The sequence below is a fragment of the Podarcis filfolensis genome, assembly GCF_964270895.1.
Source record: "Podarcis filfolensis genome assembly, chromosome: 14".
Taxonomy (NCBI): Eukaryota; Metazoa; Chordata; class Lepidosauria; order Squamata; family Lacertidae; genus Podarcis; species Podarcis filfolensis.
Window position 1 is genome coordinate 37,469,856 of NC_139616.1, and position 18,905 is coordinate 37,488,760.

An 18,905-nucleotide genomic window follows, 5' to 3' on the forward strand; every position below is an offset into this window, starting at 1 on the left:
ATTGTTTGGGGTTCCTCCTCCCACCTGCATGTGGTGAGACAGACCATGACAGTTTAATAAAGATCATGTTTACTAGCTGCTTTGCTTCTCAATAGTCTCTGCTTGGCCTGTTATTTTCTCCTACCGATAGAGAACCTACATAAGAACTGTATACGGGCGCTTCTTAGATACCCCAAAGCATGGGTAGGCAAACTAAGGCCCAGGGCTGGATCCGGACCAATCAGCTTCTAAATCCGGCCCAAGGACAGTCTGGGAATCAGTGTGTTTTTACATGAGTAGACTGTGTCCTTTTATTTAAAATGCATCTCTGGGTTATTTGTGGGGCATAGGAACTCATTCTTTTTCTTTTTCTTTCCAAAATATAGTCCAGCCCCCCACAAGGTCTGAGGGACAGTGGACCGGCCCCCTGCTGAAAAAGTTTGCTGACTCCCGCCCCAAAGGATATAGGAGCAGTTTTCTCTTCTAACAGTATTATGTAAGCCACCACCTTGCCAATCCTTTTTGTACCTTGCACTTTGAACAATGCTGCACCCACTTTACTTGGAAGCAAGCCCCCACTGAGCGCGGTGGGATTTACTTCTGAGTAAATGCACACACACACACACACAGGATCAGGACCTCCGCGAATAACGCCCTCCCCTTTCACCCCGCTTCGTCAAGGCAGCCACAACCTTGAAAAGATCTTTTATAGTACTGTCTTCTGCAGAGAGCGGGAATCTCTTTCCCTGTTGCAAACTGCGAAACCTGTTTTCTTCTGCGATCGAAGGTCAACGGAGGTGCAAGCCATTGCTCTCTGAGCATGGGCAGAGTGCCCTTTCCATGCCGACTGAGCGACCGCAGACACAGCCTATTCACAGCTGGTATCTGGCACTTCCAGGTCCTAGGCATGGTGTAAGCCTTAGGAGCTGCTTCTGTGACATATGATTAAGCTTTTCTCGCAACCTTTGCATGTCGGAACGCTCTCCGCCCTGCGGGGGGCGGGGACCACGGCCCCATCACTCACTTCGGGCCACGCCCACGCCCCTAATACCACGCCCCTTCTCCATAGACCACGCCTCTCCCCTCTCCTGCTCCCGAGTTTGCTCCTCCTTCCCGTTCCCAGCAGTGGGAGGAGTACCGGGCAGTCCTGTTTGGTGGTCTGTTTTTGCTCTAGGGTGGTTGAGCAGGCACGCCATGGCCGGTAAAAAGCAGGATGAACTCCTAAAAGCCCGGAACCGTACTCTGAGCGCTTTCCGCGAAGGTATATTTACTTAATTTTAGGATCTCCCTGTCTCCCAAGTCTGGGTTTTTTCGGTACGGAAAGTGAGCGCGGAACTCTTCCGCCGGGCGAGTCGGTTCCGCCCGGATACCTATCAGCGACGTACGGCTGGGCTATGGGGGACTGGAATAGGCGGCGCGCCGAAGCGGTGGAAGAAAACGGGGGCTAGCAAAGGAAGGGCACGACGCGATGCTTATTATTTTCGTCTAGCTTTACTACGAGGGCTCTCCTTAGGCGGGGCGGGGAGAGGCTAAAGAAGTGAGGCAGCGTTGTGTAGTGGCTAGACCCACCAGGGTGGGGAGCCTAGTGCCCTCCAAATGTTGAATTGCTGGTTTAATTGTCTCTAACTTTGGGGAAATGGCGGGGGTGTCCTCAAACATGTGGAAGGCCACAAGTGGGCTAGAGCAGGCATAGGCAAACTCGGCCCTCCAGATGTTTTGGAACTACAACTCCCATCACCCCTAGCTAACACGACCAGCTAACAGGCATGATGGAAGTTGTAGTCCGAAAACATCTGGAGGGCCGAGTTTGCCTATGCCTGGGCTAGAGTGTGAATCTAACGGGAATCCCGACTCCCCTCAGGCCTCGCTGGGTGATCTTGAGCTAGTTTCTCTCTGTGTTACCTACACACAAGTCTTACTTTAAATGTAGTTCGCTGGGGTGTTGCAAGAATAAAATGTGGTACTAAGGCAAACTCTCCCAGTGTTCGTTTTTTTGAGCTTGGAGGAAAGGTAGGAGATAAATCAAGGTGCTGAGGATGTTTCTCAGGTCACATGAATTTTGAAGTGAAGGCTTTGGAATTGTATGGCCGTCTTGTCAGGGCAGGAGCTTTCATAGTCAAAATATGTGAGTCAGGTAGGGAGGAGGACAACAGCTCAGTGAGAGAGCTTATGCTTGGCATGCAGAAGATCCCAGTCTCATCACCAGTTAAGATTTCAGGCAGCAAGCTCAGCCTGAGCTTCTGGGGAGCTGCTGCTAGTTGAGAGCTATCTGGGCAGGTTTAAGGAAACATGTTATTTCCCTTCCTATGGGTTTAATAAGGCTGTCCACTTTATTTTTTTATTTGTTTACTTATTTATTTATTGCATTTGTATCCCACCTTTTCTCCAATGAGCTCCAAGTGGTGTACATGGTTCTACCCATCCTCATTTAATCTCCGCAACAACCCTGTGTTGTAGCAAATGCAAGACCAGACTATTGCCATCTTGTTGCAGGCTGACACCATAATCCCATACCCTTCAGCATTGCTCTGATGAAAATAGGGATGTCCTATTCAATAATAATAATATTGTCGCCTTCCAACATATATAAAAACATAAACATTAAGCATTAAAATACAGTGGTACCTCTGGTTACGTACTTAATTCGTTCTGGAGGTCCGTTCTTAACATGAAATTCTTCTTAACCTGAAGCACCACTTTAGCCAATGGGGCCTCCTGCTGCTGCACCACCAGAGCACGATTTCCCTTCTCATCCTGAAGCAAAGTTCTTAACCCGAGGTACTATTTCTGGGTTAGTGGAGTCTAACCTGAAGCGTATGTAACCTGAGGTACCACTGTACTTCCCTATACATGGCTGCCTTCAGATGTCTTCCAAAGGTTGTGTAGTTACTTATCTCCTTGGCTCGGGGGTCACATAACTCCATACCCTCCAAGATGTCTTCGATGAAAGTAGGGACATCCTAAGGAAAAGTGGGACATTCCAGGATCAAATCAGAAACCAGGACAACTTCTGTAAATCTGGGATTGTCCCAGGAAAATAGGGACACTTGGAGTGTCTGTAATTGAAATGATGCTGAAATGCAAGCTTAAGAGAGGAAGAACAAACTACAGGAGGGTGTATAAAGGGAAGTTTTGGAAGCATGCTAGGCCATGACCTTTAAACAGAGTAAACGAAAATGCTTCGTTAGCTGAAGTGTGAATACATCTGTCTTTGTAGTCAAGCTGGAGGTAGGTTGGTGTCTTGCATGACTGACCTATATCACTATAAAAACTGAGTAAACAGAGATCAGGGTTTAGCCTCTGATCACTTCACTTTCCTGCTTGAGCAAGAAATAAAACTTTGCTTTTAGAGAATTTCCGGGTGTCACATGTCATTGCTAGTGAGTAAAGGACTCAATTGTGCAATGGACCTTAGGTGGGGTTTTCCCACATCAATTTTAAGATAGGGAAGGCTGAGAGGCAGTGATTGGCCCAAGGTCACCCAGTGAGCTTGGATTTGATCCCTGGTCTCCCAGGTCATTGTTCAATACAGTACTCTAACCCAGCCTTTCTCAACCTTGGGTCCCTAGATCTTGTTGGACTACAACTCCCATCATTTCTTGCCAGTCGTCAGGGATTATGGGGGTTGTAGTTTGAGAACATCTGGGGATTCAAGGTTTAAAAAGGCTTCTCTAACCACCATACCAAACCACACCTCTCTCTTCCTCAGAAGGTACGCAGGTGACAAGTGTATTATGTGTTGTAGCTAATACTGGACTTTCCTTGGGAAATCACTTCTAGCTGGACTTGCCTGCAAAGGGAATGGATTTTTGAAGTGTTCCTAGTGTATACTAAATTTTGCTGGACTAGAGAAAGCTTAGAATAACAAAGAGTGGATAGTGTAGTTGCTTCATAAAAGTTGTCAGGTGGCAGGGCTGGCCATAAGGGAAGGTTCCCTCAATAGTTTTGTAAAAGAAAGACTTTAAAAGGTGCGTATTTTAACCATCTCTGCAGCACCATTTACTTATTTTTGTCGGGTTTTTAAACCACTCCTGAAGGCTTAAGGTGAAAAATGGCACTTGAAATGATGACAGTAAGAACAGTTCTATATAAAATAGACTCAAAAATTGCTTGGAAACTCTTTTCACCCACTGCAATTCAATGTTTACTCTTTCTCTTAAAAAAATGGCTTATGTCCCTTCTGAAAGAGACTTTTGCCCTGATCTCTGAAGGAAGGGAGTTCTAAGGCCAAAAAGAGTCTCACTGTGCCTCTTTTGCAAGGGCGCACAAACAATTGGCTGATTTTGGAAACAAAACAAAAATGTTGGGGCACCAGAACCATTCCTCTCCCCTTTCAGATCAACTAGTGCAGAGCCACACCATACATTATAATCAGTGCAAATCGCATGACAACCCCAAATAATCCTGGGAACTCCAGTTTCCTGTCATAGAGACCTGAAAGCCTGGCACCTCATCCTTGGAGGCAACTGCAGCTGAAGATCATTATTTTCTAGCCACTGATGAATTTAGAACATAAGAAGAACCTGGGGAATCGACAGGCTAATATCCTGCTCTTGCTGTTGCCAACCAGATGCCTATGGGAAGCCTGCGTGCAGGACCTGAGTTCAACAACCCTATCCTTGCCTTTGGTTTTTAGAAGCTGGTACAGTGGTACCTCAACAGGGACACGGGTGGTGCTGTGGGTAAAACCTCAGTGCCTAGGACTTGCTGATCGTAAGGTCGGCTGTTCGAATCCCCGCGGCGGGGTGAGCTCCCGTCGTTCGGTCCCAGCTCCTGCCCACCTAGCAGTTCGAAAGCACCCCTAAGTGCAAGTAGATAAATAGATACCGCTTTATAGCGGGAAGGTAAACGGCGTTTCCGTGTGCGGCACTGGTGATGGCTCGCTAGTTGCAGCTTCGTCACGCTGGCCATGTGACCCGGAAGTGTCTTCAGACGGCGCCAGCTCCCGGCCTCTTGAGCAAGATGAGCGCGCAACCCTAGAGTCTGTCACGACTGGCCCATACAGGCAGGGGTACCTTTACCTTTACAGTGGTACCTCAGGTTAAGTACTTAATTCGTTCCGGATGTCCGTACTTAACCTGAAACTGTTCTTAACCTGAAGCACCACTTTAGCTAATGGGGCCTCCTGCTGCTGCGGCCGCGGCCGCGCCGCCGGAGCACAATTTCTGTTCTCATCCTGAAGCAAAGTTCTTAACCTGAAGCACTATTTCTGGGTTAGCAGAGTCTGTAACCTGAAGCATATGTAACCTGAAGCGTATGTAACCCGAGGTGCCACTGTATTTAGAAGCCTACTGCTCCAACAGTGGAGGAGAATATAGGCATTGGGGTTGATAGCTTTATGTTCAAGGAACTTGTCTAATTTTTATATCACATATTGTGAAAGCAAATTCCATAGTTCAGCTTTATTCTGTTTATTCTCCTGCTGTTGCTGTGTTGTATTATATTATCTATGTACATCGATTCATTTTTTGGAGTTAAGAATAGGACTGGGATAAATTGTGTTCGCTGAGCCCGTATTTTATACAGTCTGTATATGATGTTTGTTTGATAATGTGTGGTGTGCTATGCCTAATAAAGGATTTTGAATTAATTCTCCTGCTGTTCAGCTTCATTGGATAAATCTGGAGTCTAATATTACGAGGGGAGGGAAGTGTCTCTGTTCCCCTTGTCCATACCACGTATAATTTGCATGGTTCCCCCATCTTACTTGTTTTCCTTTTGTATGTGAAAAAGCACCAAGAAATTGCCAGTGGGGTTCAGGGAAGGAGAAAGTTACATGCAGCCCAAACTTTTTAAGGCAGAAGTAGCCATTCTGGGATTGCGACTACTTTTGCCTGTCGTTTCTTGTATTGTTATTTTTTCAGGGGTTCAGCTAACTATGGCCTTGAGTAACCCTTTGTGAATGTCTTTGTTCTGTTTCCATGGGAAATGTATTTAATCTCTGGAAAACAAAAGCCAAATCTGATCCAGAATGGTGTATGAGTTACTGCTGCATTCCCATTCTGGCAAAGAGCTGCCTGCAGATGGTTTTGTCTGTTTGGAACAGAGCACCTTCCATTCTGCAGAAGACCTGATGACAGATGGAGTCACCTAGTTACAGAAAAGTCTACAGTGAAATGTTATCACAAGGGATGTCCAGACACAATGCAAATGTCACTGAACGGAACTTGGATGCTAATGCTCTGGCGAAGCATGCATTCATTGGGTTTTTTTAAAGTGAGGTCTGCGGGAACCTGAATGAAATTTGCTGGCTCGTTCTTAAAACTGTTTCATAAAGTGCTTGGGCAGGCTATCGGGTTGCCCCAACAGAGGAATGTCAACTTGAACATATAGAAAAGTTGAGGTTAATCTTGAATATCTGTTGTGCTTTTCTGTTGCCTGTTTCTCTGTTGCCTGGATCACTGGAGGGTGGGGAGAAGATGGGTGTGTTGTACAGTTATGAAATTTTATGCATAATGAACACAGTAAAGATATTAATGCAAAAAAGGAAAACTTAGCATTAAAAACTTTTCACACAATAAAAACATCACAAATGTACAGTGGTACCTCGGGTTACATACGCTTCAGGTTACAGACTCCGCTAACCCAGAAATAGTGCTTCAGGTTAAGAACTTTGCTTCAGGATGAGAACAGAAATCGTGCTCCGGCGGCGCGGCGGCAGCAGGAGGCCCCACTAGCTAAAGTGGTGTTTCCGGTTAAGAACAGTTTCAGGTTAAGTACGGACCTCGGGAACGAATTAAGTACTTAACCCGAGGTACCGCTGTATTAGGATTGTACTACACATACCTTCCTATGAGGAGGTCCATTCTACCTGATGTTGGCATTGGGCTTTTAGTTTGGTGACACCTGCCCATTAGAACCCCCCTCCAATGATACATTATTTACTAAAGTATTACTTATTAATACATCAGATCGGCACATTTTCTATTGTTTCCAGCACTTGCTAAATACAGTCCTCTTTCAACAAGCCCTCTCAATGCAAATCCTTATTCCAGCTGGTGTCTATATGGGATTCAAATTGATTTTAGTGTCATAACTAGCAACCCTTAGATACCAGGTGGCAATGATATTATTTACCCAGAGATTTTGGTCTTCATTGTTGTTGATCTTTTAGTTGGGTGGGTTAAGTTGTGTCTTTTTAAAGTTATTTTAGTGTAAGCATTTTTAGTTAATGGTTTTTTTTAAAAAAAAATGGTATTGTCTCAAAAAATAAACAACAACCAGCTTTGAGACAATTTTTTTGTGGTAGGCAAAAAATTAAATATAATAAATAATAGTATACAGTAACTTCCCTGCTCATTAAATAGACAATGTCATCTAAACTCCCAGAAAACAAATCAGGATGAATGCTCAATAAACATGATGTCTGGAAGTACCCACAAAAAAGGATTGGGGACGGGGGAATGAGGAAGCAAATTTGGCTGATACTTCTTGAACCAAATAAGATAATAATAAAACATTATACTGTTCGCTCTCTGTGATATGTGGCTTCTGGAAGTTTGCGCTTAGCTCAACTCACTTCTGATGCTGTACCCTGAGGAAATGGGGAGTTTGGGTAACTGACTATGGGAAGAGATTTAGCTTCAGCTTTGTTCATCTGTGTACCCTTTTGAAATTAAAATCAAGGCACACCCCCATCCCTGCCCTGCATTATATGGGGCAGACACATAATTAAATGATCTTGCACTTGTCCACCCAAATGTAAGTCTCACAGAATTCATTGGCGGTTACTCCCCAGTAAATGGACGTAGGATTTCCGCCTAAATCTCTGGTTTAGTTTTTCCTTCATTGCTGCCTCTGTAAATCACCTTTCTGCCAAAAAGTTCGTGGTGGTACATGTGTATATTTCAAGTGCGGCTGCCACTGTTGTGTCTAGTTTGTCACTAACTCAGGAAAATAGCAAAACGTTGATACCGTTCAACTGATGTAACTTGGATATGCAAGCCTCTCTGTTCCTACACCTACATTTCTCTGAACAACGCAGCTCATCACCAGTGGATTATCACAGTGTGAAGCAATCGTGTTCAGCATATGGAACAAAAGCAGTCAACACAGTTTACGGAATCGGAACGATAAATCACCTTGACAGTTAAGTTAATTTCAGTGGTCTCTTTTCTGTGCTCAGACTGCCACAGTAAAAAAAAAGAGTGCCTGGTTTGGTAATATATTTGTCAGTATTTTCCATGAGTTACTGACCCTTCTCCTTAGGTCAGACTACATGTTAATGATAATTATCACTGGTCAGTGAAGTAGCAGCAGGGGTCAGGAGGGTTGGCGAGGTCCAGGACAGACAGAAACAGGATTTGGACTTTGACATGTCCGGAAGGAGAAGGGCTCTCTCTCTCTCTCTCTCTCTCTCTCTCTCTCTCACACACACACACACACACACAAACAAACACAAACACACACACTGTCTTCTTGCTCTAAGTCACTCCCTGAGAAACTGTTTGCCTCAAAGGTGCAGTTTGCTCTAAATAGCAGCATACAGAGAAAACAACCCAAATAGCAGCACACAGAGAAAACAATCAGGAAACTGGGAGCAGGAGGGAGAAGAGAACGTGTCAACTGTGTCATACTACAGTGGTACCTCGGGTTACAGACGCTTCGGGTTACATACACTTCAGGTTACAGATTCCATTAACCCAGAAATAGTACCTCGGGGTAAGAACTTTGCTTCGGGATGAGAACAGAAATTGTGCACTTCTTTGTGCACAATTGGGGCAGCGCCATTAGCTGACAAGGTGATTAATCTCGCTGTCAGAAGATTTGCATTGCAAAGTGGCTCTTTATTGAGGTTCGTTCCAATTGTCTGTTGACCTGGGGGACTTGGCGTTGATGAAGTATTAGAACCTCTGTTAGTGGAGCAGTGACCCCAACCCTATGGGGTTTTTCAGGGTGTGTGTGTCTTGTTTTCCTTAGGAAAACATCTTTAAAAAGTGTGTCTTCAGGTGAGGAGGGCACCGTGTCCAGAACCCACCTACCTCTAGTAATACTGTGTTTCTTGTCTGTTTGATGTTGTAGTTGAACAATATCAATACAAAATGACTTTGGAGAACAGATTTGCCAATGTAGTCAAGTCATTCAAATCAAAAGTGGGGTGATATAGTGTCTTTTCTTGTCTTGCGATGTCACACTAAGCTGTGACAAACTCCATCACTCGTGAGGGGAGCTGGGTAACGTGACAGTGTCTAAAAGTGCCTTTAAAATCTATAACTCTTGCTGTTATCAATGCAGAAAAGGTTTGGAATTAACTGACTGCGGCAGCATTTGTTTTTATCTTTATGTGTTTCTGTTTTTTATGTATTTAGATGCGGAACAGGAATGGAGAGCCCCTTTCTACTTCATTCAAGGAGCGGATCCTCAGTTTGGATTGATGAAAGCGTATTCAATTGGCGACTGTGACCATGGAGGCGACGAATGGGAAGAGGAGCTCAAACTAACACAGCAAGCAGTGCAAGCGATTAACCAGCTGAACCCCAAACCGAAATTCTTCGTACTCTGCGGAGATCTCATACATGGCATGCCAGGTAGGTTAGGTTTAAAAGAGATGGAAAGTGTTCCTGCTGGCACATTCCTCCAGAATCTGCTGGACTACTACAACTCCCATAATTCCAGATAGTTGCCCTTTTTTGGCAGGGGGCTGTCAGGAACTGCAAGAGTCCAGCAAGAACTCCCTGCAAGCAGAGGTTGGGCAGGAGTCACCCCTGCTTCTAAAAACTGTGTTTATTCAAACAGGCCTTTCAAAGCTGGGATTCTCTGCCAACTAGCTCCCCCTGATGTGCTTGATGGCCCAATGGTTGCCATCAATTTGATTTGAATTAATTTTATAATGAAATGATTTTAGAATGTTGTATTATTTTATTCTTGTTAGCCGCCCTGAGCCCGGCTTCTGCTGGGGAGGGCGGGATATAAATAAAAAATTATTACTATTATTATTATTATTATTATTATTATTATTATTATTATTATTGATGCTTTTGTTGTAACAATGTGTTTTGGCTAGTGACATTTTGTATGGAAGTGTAATTTATAAATAGTTTAAATAAACACAAGATCTGGAGGCTTCCCACAGGCTTCCCACCCCTGCTGTAGTCTAATGAAATGCAAGATGCTGCCTTATACTGAATCAGACCCATTGGGCCATAGCTTGTTCCATATCGTCTACACTGGCTGCCAGCAGCTCTCCAGGATTGCAGGCAGGGGTTTCTCCCAGCCCTCCCTGGAGATGCTGGCGATGGAACCTTGGACCTCCTGCGTGCAAAATGATCTGTAGTTGTTCCCTAAGAAAGGAAACTCTTCCTTCTGAATGTCTCCTTGCACCGTGATGGGCAGCAGGTGGCCTGTGGGCTCTGCCCGTCTTCCAACACCACATCTGGGTGAAGTAATCTTGTTAGCGAAATCAAAAGCCTGGCTTCCGTTGAAAAATGAAATGCTAAGCTTCTCTCTCCCTCTCATGCTTATCGTAATAGATTTAGAAAGTATAATAATCAAAGACTAGCAACAAAGGCATTAGGTGAGAAGAAGCTTTGAATTTGTACTGGAGCAATGTTGGTTCTGTTTCACAAGAACTTTTTTTCTGTTTAATGCCTCCCCCCCGTCAACTCTTCAAAATATGCTGAGTGCTATTACCTCTGGTTTGGCACCTCTCAGATTTTTTATTTTTTTTAAATCTACACTTCTTTTTTAGTGCTGGGAAATAATGATGACAAACCAGAGATCTGCAACCAATATATTTATTTCTGAGGTGTGTCTCTAAACTGCTCTTTAACTTTTTAAAATATATATATATATCTTTATTAATTTAAAATAAATACATTTATGAGAAAACAGACATACATACAAGTAAACAAACATACAATCAAACAAACAAATAAAAGAAAAATCAAACAAACCACCACACTATAAGATACAAGAAGATTAATATAAGTATCATCATATATACTCCTGATACTGAACACAATTATAAAATTTATAGAGAAGAAATTTAAAACTGACTTCCAGTTAATCTCACTGTACTTTATCTATCCATTACTTTATACCGCACAGTTGCATATTTCTTATATAGTTTCTTTTTACCTCCCTACGAACTTATATTTCTACAATACTGCTCTTTAACTTATAAAAATTCAAAGACCAGTTTCCCAGGATGCTTACAACTAGCAGGCTATGCTTTGAAGGGAGGCCTCAAAGCGAGGGTGGAGAACCTGTGGGCTAGATGCCCCTTCAGGGCTGACCATTGGCCATGATAGTGGAGGCTGATGAGAACTGAAGTCCAACCACCTCTGGAAGGCTGCAGGTGCCCCTTCTCTCCCTTGTAACCAGGACTCCTTCACTGAAGGGAGGCAGAACTGAGATGGTTTGGAGAAAGCATGCCTGTACATGGCTCATTCTAGGTCTGATAAACCATGGGTTCCTGGACCAAGGTGGCCATGTCTGAACCAGCCCTTTTGTATCACCTTGTGCAAATATCTGTCTCTTGGCTTAAGGTCCTACCCTGGATGGTGTGGAGAGAGCTCCCTGGAGATGGGGGAGCAGGATAAAAACATGATGTGGAAATAGTCTTTTTCTCCAGTTACCTTGCCACTGGTCTTCCTTTTCCTTGACCTCCTTCCTTCCTTCCTTCCTTCCTTCCTTCCTTCCTAACTTACCTTCCCATTGGCTTCTCAGCTTTCTGGCTTACCCAACACCCCTTCTCTCTCTTACCTCTTTATTTCTTGACAGCACCACTAAGTAATTTATTTCTCTGTCTCCAAACTGATCTTCCTCTTTCCCACAAGAGCTGCTCACCCACTCCCCCTTGGCGTCTGATATGCTCATGAACTTTCCATGACATGAGTAGCAGTTCAGCCCAGAGGCTTTGTCTCACAGGCGTTCGGCTGTCTCTGACAATGGCAGCCCTCGATTTTCACTGCGTGTCTCTCTCTCTCTCTCTCTCTCCCTGCTCCTTTCCATAATAATCTTCCATATGGCTCACCTGTTGCTTACAATGGGACATAAAAAAGCAACAACATATTAATATAATGAATCATTGTAGCAAATGGCTCTTTTTCTATATGTGGGCAAATTGCCTTCAACCTCTCTGTCTTATTGAAACGTCACCCCAGCACCTTACAAATTGCTCATGTTCCGTGACGAGATCTACACAGAGATGCATCGTTATGAGTTTCCAAAGTGTCAGTTGCTTATTTCATCCAGAAAATAAGCAGTCGTCACTGTATGGAACTGGCATTAGGGGTGTGGGGGGTGTTCGATTCAGTTCACATTTAAAGGCGAGCTCAAATAATTTGCACTTTGAAACACGACGCAAACTGAAAACGCAGCCTTCTTTGAAATTTGCATGTCTCTGAATTTTTCAGTGCGGTTCTGCAGCCAAGTAATGTGTACAGGAAAGCATATATATTAGTGCAAATAACCTAGAAACATGAATTATATTGGAGAGAACTGCTTTGCAAAAATGTACATATGAGAGAAAACTGTATACAAAATGCAGTTAGGAGAAATGAGCACTAAAATGCTGATGAATTTCCACACTGGCTTTTTAAAAAATCACAACTGATGTGGAGAAGTGAACATAAGAGTGGAAAAAAATGAGAAACTGAGGGAAACTTAAATGGACAGATTCTCCTGTTCTTAACTGACATTCATAGGGTGTATTTACATTAAGGCTTAACTGCCATCTCTTTCTCTGCATTCAAACTGAGGTCTCTTTTTCCCAGAGGAGCTCCCAACATGCTTCTCTCTAGCACCTGAACTATAGTTTAGTGTCAGGTGGTTAAGCCTCAGACTTGTGAGTCCTCCCTTTTCTCTGTCACAGCCCCAAGAATGAAATTGGAAACTACAATTCCCAGGGTTCCTTTGGAAGGACGGGTTGATTGTTAAACCACTGGGGATTACAGCTCTGTGGAGGGAACAAGGATTCTCCTCACAACTCTCAGAATCCTTAAGAAACTACGGTTCCCAGGATTCTTTGTGGGGAAGACCGTGCTCGTTTAAAGTGGTCTGATGCAGGGGGGCATTTGATATTGCGTCTGTTGTACCAAGTTCTTCATTGTCAGAGGAAAAAGGTTTCTGGATGAGATGGCGGAGGGTGAGGAGGATTTTAGGCTGACCCAGCAGCGGCAATTATTATGTTCTTTCTAGCCATGGTGTTTGAATAGAGCTTCCAGGTTTAGAGACAATGTACCTTAGGATACATGTTGATGAAGAACAAACCTAGGAAAGAGGGTGGTTTGTCTTTATGTCCCCGTTGTGGGCTTCCCAAAAGCAACTTCTTGTGGGGAAATGCGATGGTGGATCTGAGATGGACCTCTGTTATGGTACAGTAGGGCTCAATTAATGCTCTTAATGTTACCGTTTCCCAGCCTAACCTGCCTTGCAGGGCTGTTATGGTGAAAATGGGAGCATGGGGACGATGTGTGCCAACTTGAGATCCTTTGTAGAAAACTGGAATATGAATTTAATAACTTGAGGGATTGCCTTAGGATATGTCCTCTTGACCGCTTTGATCTGTGAAAATGGCACTGTTACAGGCGTCACATAATATTCATTGGTTGCTTGTAAGAAATCGACCTTTTAGCATGGCAGCATCTACAGTTTTAGCATATTGTAGATTTGAGTCATTATTCCCTTTTATTCTTGTTTATAACTGTCTCTTTATAACTTTAAATTTTCATTATCCATCACTTTTAATGAAAATAATAAGAAGCAAAATGTATAAGGAGATTAATATAACTAACAGTACAGTGGTACCTCGGGTTAATAACTTAATTCGTTCTGTAGGTCCGTTCTTAACCTGAAACTGTTCTTAACCTGAAGCACTACTTTAGCTAATGGGGCCTCCCGCTGCCGCCGTTGCACAATTTCTGTTCTCATCCTGAAGCAAAGTTCTTAACCCAAGGTACTATTTCAGGGTTAGCAGAGTCTGTAACCTGAAGCATCTTTAACCTGAAGCATATGTAACCTGAGGTAAACTGTAGTTGTAAATGAATACAGACAGACAACAAGAATTGTACAAACAGGAGGATTTATTTGTTTGTGGATATACTATGGGCAAATATGGAAAATGAATAACAATATACAAAATGGATGAAAATAATGCGATAAAATTATATGTGATATAAAAAACCAGAAGAAGGAAGGAGGGAAGTCAGCGCTTAGGAGCAAGTATAAATGTAAAATGCAACACATTATGTGTATGTGGAGTATGCAACCGGAAAACTAATAAAGATTATTTGGATAACTTTAAATTTTGTTTTTGTAAACTGCTTGGAGGTTTTATTTATGACCAAGCAGCAAATAAAATGAGTCAAATGCTAACTACATAGGTTAAGAGCATTTTGAAGGAGGAAGAATATAAGGCAAGCTTCCTGGATCAGAACCCATCTAGTTCAGCATCCTCTTCTCACAGCAGCTGGTCAGTGGGAACCCTGCAAGGTGGACATGAGCACAACAGTACTCTGCCTACCTGCAGTTCTCTGCAGGTGGTAATCAGAGGCTTATGTCTCTGATAGTGGAGGTAGAACATAGCCGTAAGGCTAGTGGCTGTTGAAAGCCTTCTCTTCCGTACGAAGAGGCACTTAGGATGCTGGCTTAGATTCAGACCATGGGGCCATCCATCGCAGTACAGTGGTACCTCGGGTTACATATGCTTCAGGTTACATACGCTACAGGTTACAGACTCCGCTAACCCAGAAATATTACCTTGGGTTAAGAACTTTGCTTCAGGATGGGAACAGAAATTGTGCTCCGGCGGTGCAGCGGCAGCAGGAGACCCCATTAGCTAAAGTGGTGCTTCAGATTAAGAACAGTTTCAGGTTAAGAATAGACCTCCAGAACGAATTAAGTTCTTAACCCAAGGTACCACTGTACTGTCGACACAATACTATCTCACAGCCTTACCCGGAGATACCGAGGACTGAACCCAGGAACTTCTGATTGCAAGGCAAACACTCTACCGCTGAGCTATGATGACGCAATGCTTACAGAGAACGAGAATACAGTGTAATACTTCCCATAATATTTCAAAAGGGCTGCTCTCTCCTCTCCTCCGTCTCCCCTCGGTTTGCCAAATGTTACCAAATATACATTTTAGTCGCACAACTTATAAAACATTTAAACAGAACATATTGAACACAGCCAAGATCGCTTCTGTGCTGCTTGCCGTGTTTGCTCTGTGCTTGTGTAAACATTGACAGCAGCCCCCTGCGCCGTTTTCGAGCCCTAGCTAGGAAGCGAAAGAGCAGCCGCTTCCTCCTCTGGAGGTCTTTACGCGCCTCCTTCTTCAAACAGTCTTCTGTGCCATCCGGATTACTTTGGGGATAAATGGCTTTGCACACGGCCATGCATTATTAAAAAGTGTCTTTTTTAAAAAAGGAAAAGGGGGAAAAAAGGAAAACTAGCGCTAATGGCTAGCTAAGTTGTGTCCAAGGATGTGAAAACAAGTGGTTAAGTACAGAGTGTCTCAGTTGACTGCAAATGCCATCAGTTGCGGAGGATGACGCAAGACTCAACCCAAGTGGTGTGAATCCCCAGGATCTCAGCAAGGACTTATCAGGGACAGTGACTGGTTCCCTGCATAGGAACATAGGAAGCTGCCTTAACACTGAATCTGACCGATGCTCCATCTAGTTCAGCATTGTCTATGCCACGGTTTCCCAAACGTGGGTCTTCAGCTGTTTTTGGACTACAACTCCCATCATCCCTAGCTAGCAGGACCAGTGGTCAGGGATGATGGGAACTGTAGTCCAAAAACAGCTGTAGTTTGGGGGACCTTGGTCTACACTGACATGCACCAACTCTCCAGGGTTTAAGGTGAAGGGTGTTGCCAACCCAGCCTTGGAAATCAGACCTGAGACATTAACAGAGCTAGTCCTTCCCACTTCTGTAGAAGCCCTGCCCAGGGCTTGTTGTTGTTATTGTTCCTGCTGCTGCTGTTGTTTAGTCGTGTCCGACTCTTCGTGACCCCCTGGACCAGAGCACGCCAGGCACTCCTGTCTTCCACTGCCTCCTGCAGTTTGGTCAAACTCATGCTGGTAGCTTCGAGAACACTATCCAACCATCTTGTCCTCTGTCATCCCCTTCTCCTTGTGCCCTCCATCTTTCCCAACATCAGGGTCTTTTCCAGGGAGTCTTCTCTTCTCATGAGGTGGCCAAAGTCTTGGAGCCTCAGCTTCAGGATCTTTTTTAAAAAAAAATTTATTAAAGTTTTAAAGGTTACAGAAAGAAAAAGTAAAAAACACCATATTAAACAAAAACAAAACAACACATCACAATAAGGAAAAAAGAAAAAGAAAAAAAAACAGGATCTGTCCTTCCAGTGAGCACTCAGGGCTGATTTCCTTCAGAATGGATAGGTTTGATCTTCTTGCAGTCCATGGGACTCTCAAGAATCTCCTCCAGCACCATAATTCAAAAGCATCAATTCTTCGGCGATCAGCCTTCTTTATGGTTCAGCTCTCACTTCTGGGAGAAAACCATCACGACTGGGAAAACCATAGCTTTAACTATACGGACCTTTGTCGGCAAGGTGATGTCTCTGCTTTTTAAGATGCTGATGCTTTTTAAGAAACCTAGAGGTTTGTCGTTGCTTTTCTGCCCAGGGCTTAGTGGGAAAATATTTGCTTGATCTTACCTTATTCATTCATTCATTCATTTCCTATACCACCCTTCATCCAAAGATCACAGGGAGGTTTTCAATATGAAAACACAAAAAATGCATACCATAATAACAAACGGAAACACTAACCTCACATGCCCGCAGTTTAAAAGGCTATAGATTGTTTAATTTGCCAAAGGCCTGGGAGAATATGAATAGTTTGGCCTGACACCTAAAGATGTGTAACGAAGGGGCCAGGCGAGCTTTCCTGGGGAGAGCATTCCACAAGTGGGGAGCCACCACAGAAAAGGCCCGTTCTCATTTTGCCACCACCCAGCCCTCTCGTGGAGGAAGCACACAAAGAAGTGCCTCAAATGATGATTGCAGGGTCCGAGTCAGTTCATATGGGGAAAGGTGATCCTTGAAGTATTGCAGTCCTGAGCCGTTTAAGGCTTTATAGGTCAAATCAGCACTTTGAATAGGGCCCAGAAACTAATTCGCAGGCAAGTACAGCCAGGCCGGGATTGGCATTACAGTGGTACCTCGGGTTAAGAACTTAATTCGTTCTGGAGTTCCATTCTTAACCTGAAACTGTTCTTAACCTGAGGTACCACTTTAGTTAATGGGGCCTCCCACTGCCTCCGCACGATTTCTGTTCTCATCCTGAAGCAAAGTTCTTAACCTGAAGCACTATTTCTGGGTTAGCAGAGTCTGTAACCTGAAGCATATGTAACCTGAAGCGTATGTAACCCGAGGTACCACTGTATATACTCAAAGTGGCTTGCCCTGGTGAGCAACCTGGCCGATAAATTCTGCACCAGCTGAAGTTGCTGAACTGTCTTCAGAAGCAGCCCTGTTTGCCTCCTTGCTACAAACAATAGTGCCATGTATATGGGGAGTTAAGCTAACTCTACTCTCCCGCTTCCTAGTGGGTTAGATCAGAGTTTAGTATTTATACAACTTTGTGTGTGTGTGTCTTGGTTTAGAATCTCTAGCTTTAAAAAAAAAAAATTTAAAAATATTTAGTATTATTTTAAATAGTGTTCTTTGTTCAAGGGCTTCCAGAATTAGAACGAAGCAATGATGGGATGCAAAAATAATTCTGCTGCTGATTGCAATGAAGAAAATGACCTGATTAAGGAAATTGTCACAGGAAAGCGGGAATTAAGTCTGTTGTTCTTCTAAGGATTTGAATAAATCTTTTCTCCTGTTTCTTAATATAATATTTGAGGTTGCGAGGGGAAGGAGGAGAGACACTGACTTTTGGTAATCCTAAAACACAACCTGCCCCCGCACAATCAGTTTTACAAGATGCATCCAGTCGTGGATTCAGGCTACAAAATTGATGGCCTCTGATCTGCAGGCGTTTTGGTTGCTGTCTCCTTGGAGCCAATGAATATACGAAACAAATTTATGTGGTGATAAATTCATGCAGCTACAAGACTGGTGCCCAGGTTTTTGGAGTTTGTTTGTTTTTAAAGAGAGATGGACTAATTTAGTGTTACTGTTTTTTAAATTGCTGTGGTTGTTTAGTGTGCCGAGTTGTTAAGTTCATAATACTAGAACTCGTGGAAATCCAACAGAGCTCAGTGTTGGAAAATTCAGGAGGACATATAAAAAGAAAATACCTCTTCACACAGTGCATAGTTAAACTATGGAACTCTTTCACACGGGAGGCAGTAATGACCACCAACTTGGATGGCTTTAAAAGAGGACTAGACAAATTCATAAGGGATGCAGGTGGCACTGTGGGTTAAACCACAGAGCCTAGGACTTGCCGATCAGAAGGTCGGCGGTTCGAATCCCTGCGACGGGGTGAGCTCCCGTTGCTCGGTCCCTGCTCCTGCCAACCTAGCAGTTCAAAAGCATACCAGTGCAAGTAGATAAATAGGTACCGCTCCGGTGGGAAGGTAAACAGTGTTTCCGTGCGCTGCTCTGGTTCGCCAGAAGCGGCTTAGTCATGATGGCCACATGACCTGGAAGCTGTACGCCGGTTCCCTCGGCCAATAAAGCGAGATGAGCGCCGCAACCCCAGAGTTGGTCACGACTGGACCTTTACCTTTTAATCCATCAAACATTAAAAGCTTCCCTAAACAGGTCTGCCTTCAGAAGTCTTCTAAAAGTCTGGTAGTTATTGTTCTCTTTAACATCTCGTGGGAGGGCGTTCCATAGGGCAGGTGCCACTACTGAGAAGGCCCTCTGCCTGGTTCCCTGTAACTTGGCTTCTCGCAGTGAGGGAACCGCCAAAAGGCCCTTGGAGCTGGACCTCAGCTGAACCCATGCTATGATGTTGCTCTTTGGCCTGGTCCTGGACCTTTTGGCACCTTTGTCC

The 18,905-nt window shown here is 43.9% G+C and overlaps 1 protein-coding gene across 1 annotated transcript in view; it reads left to right on the forward strand.

Moving 5' to 3' along the window:
- The first annotated feature begins 1,058 nt into the window (after positions 1 to 1,058).
- CPPED1 (calcineurin like phosphoesterase domain containing 1) overlaps positions 1,059 to 18,905 on the forward strand; it is a 69,423-nt gene continuing 51,576 nt past the window's right edge. Inside the window, exons 1-2 of the mRNA XM_083585365.1 lie at positions 1,059 to 1,240; positions 9,288 to 9,506. Coding sequence (XP_083441491.1) covers positions 1,174 to 1,240; positions 9,288 to 9,506 — 286 coding nt within the window. The 5' untranslated portion in view covers positions 1,059 to 1,173. The remainder of the gene's footprint in view (positions 1,241 to 9,287; positions 9,507 to 18,905) is intronic.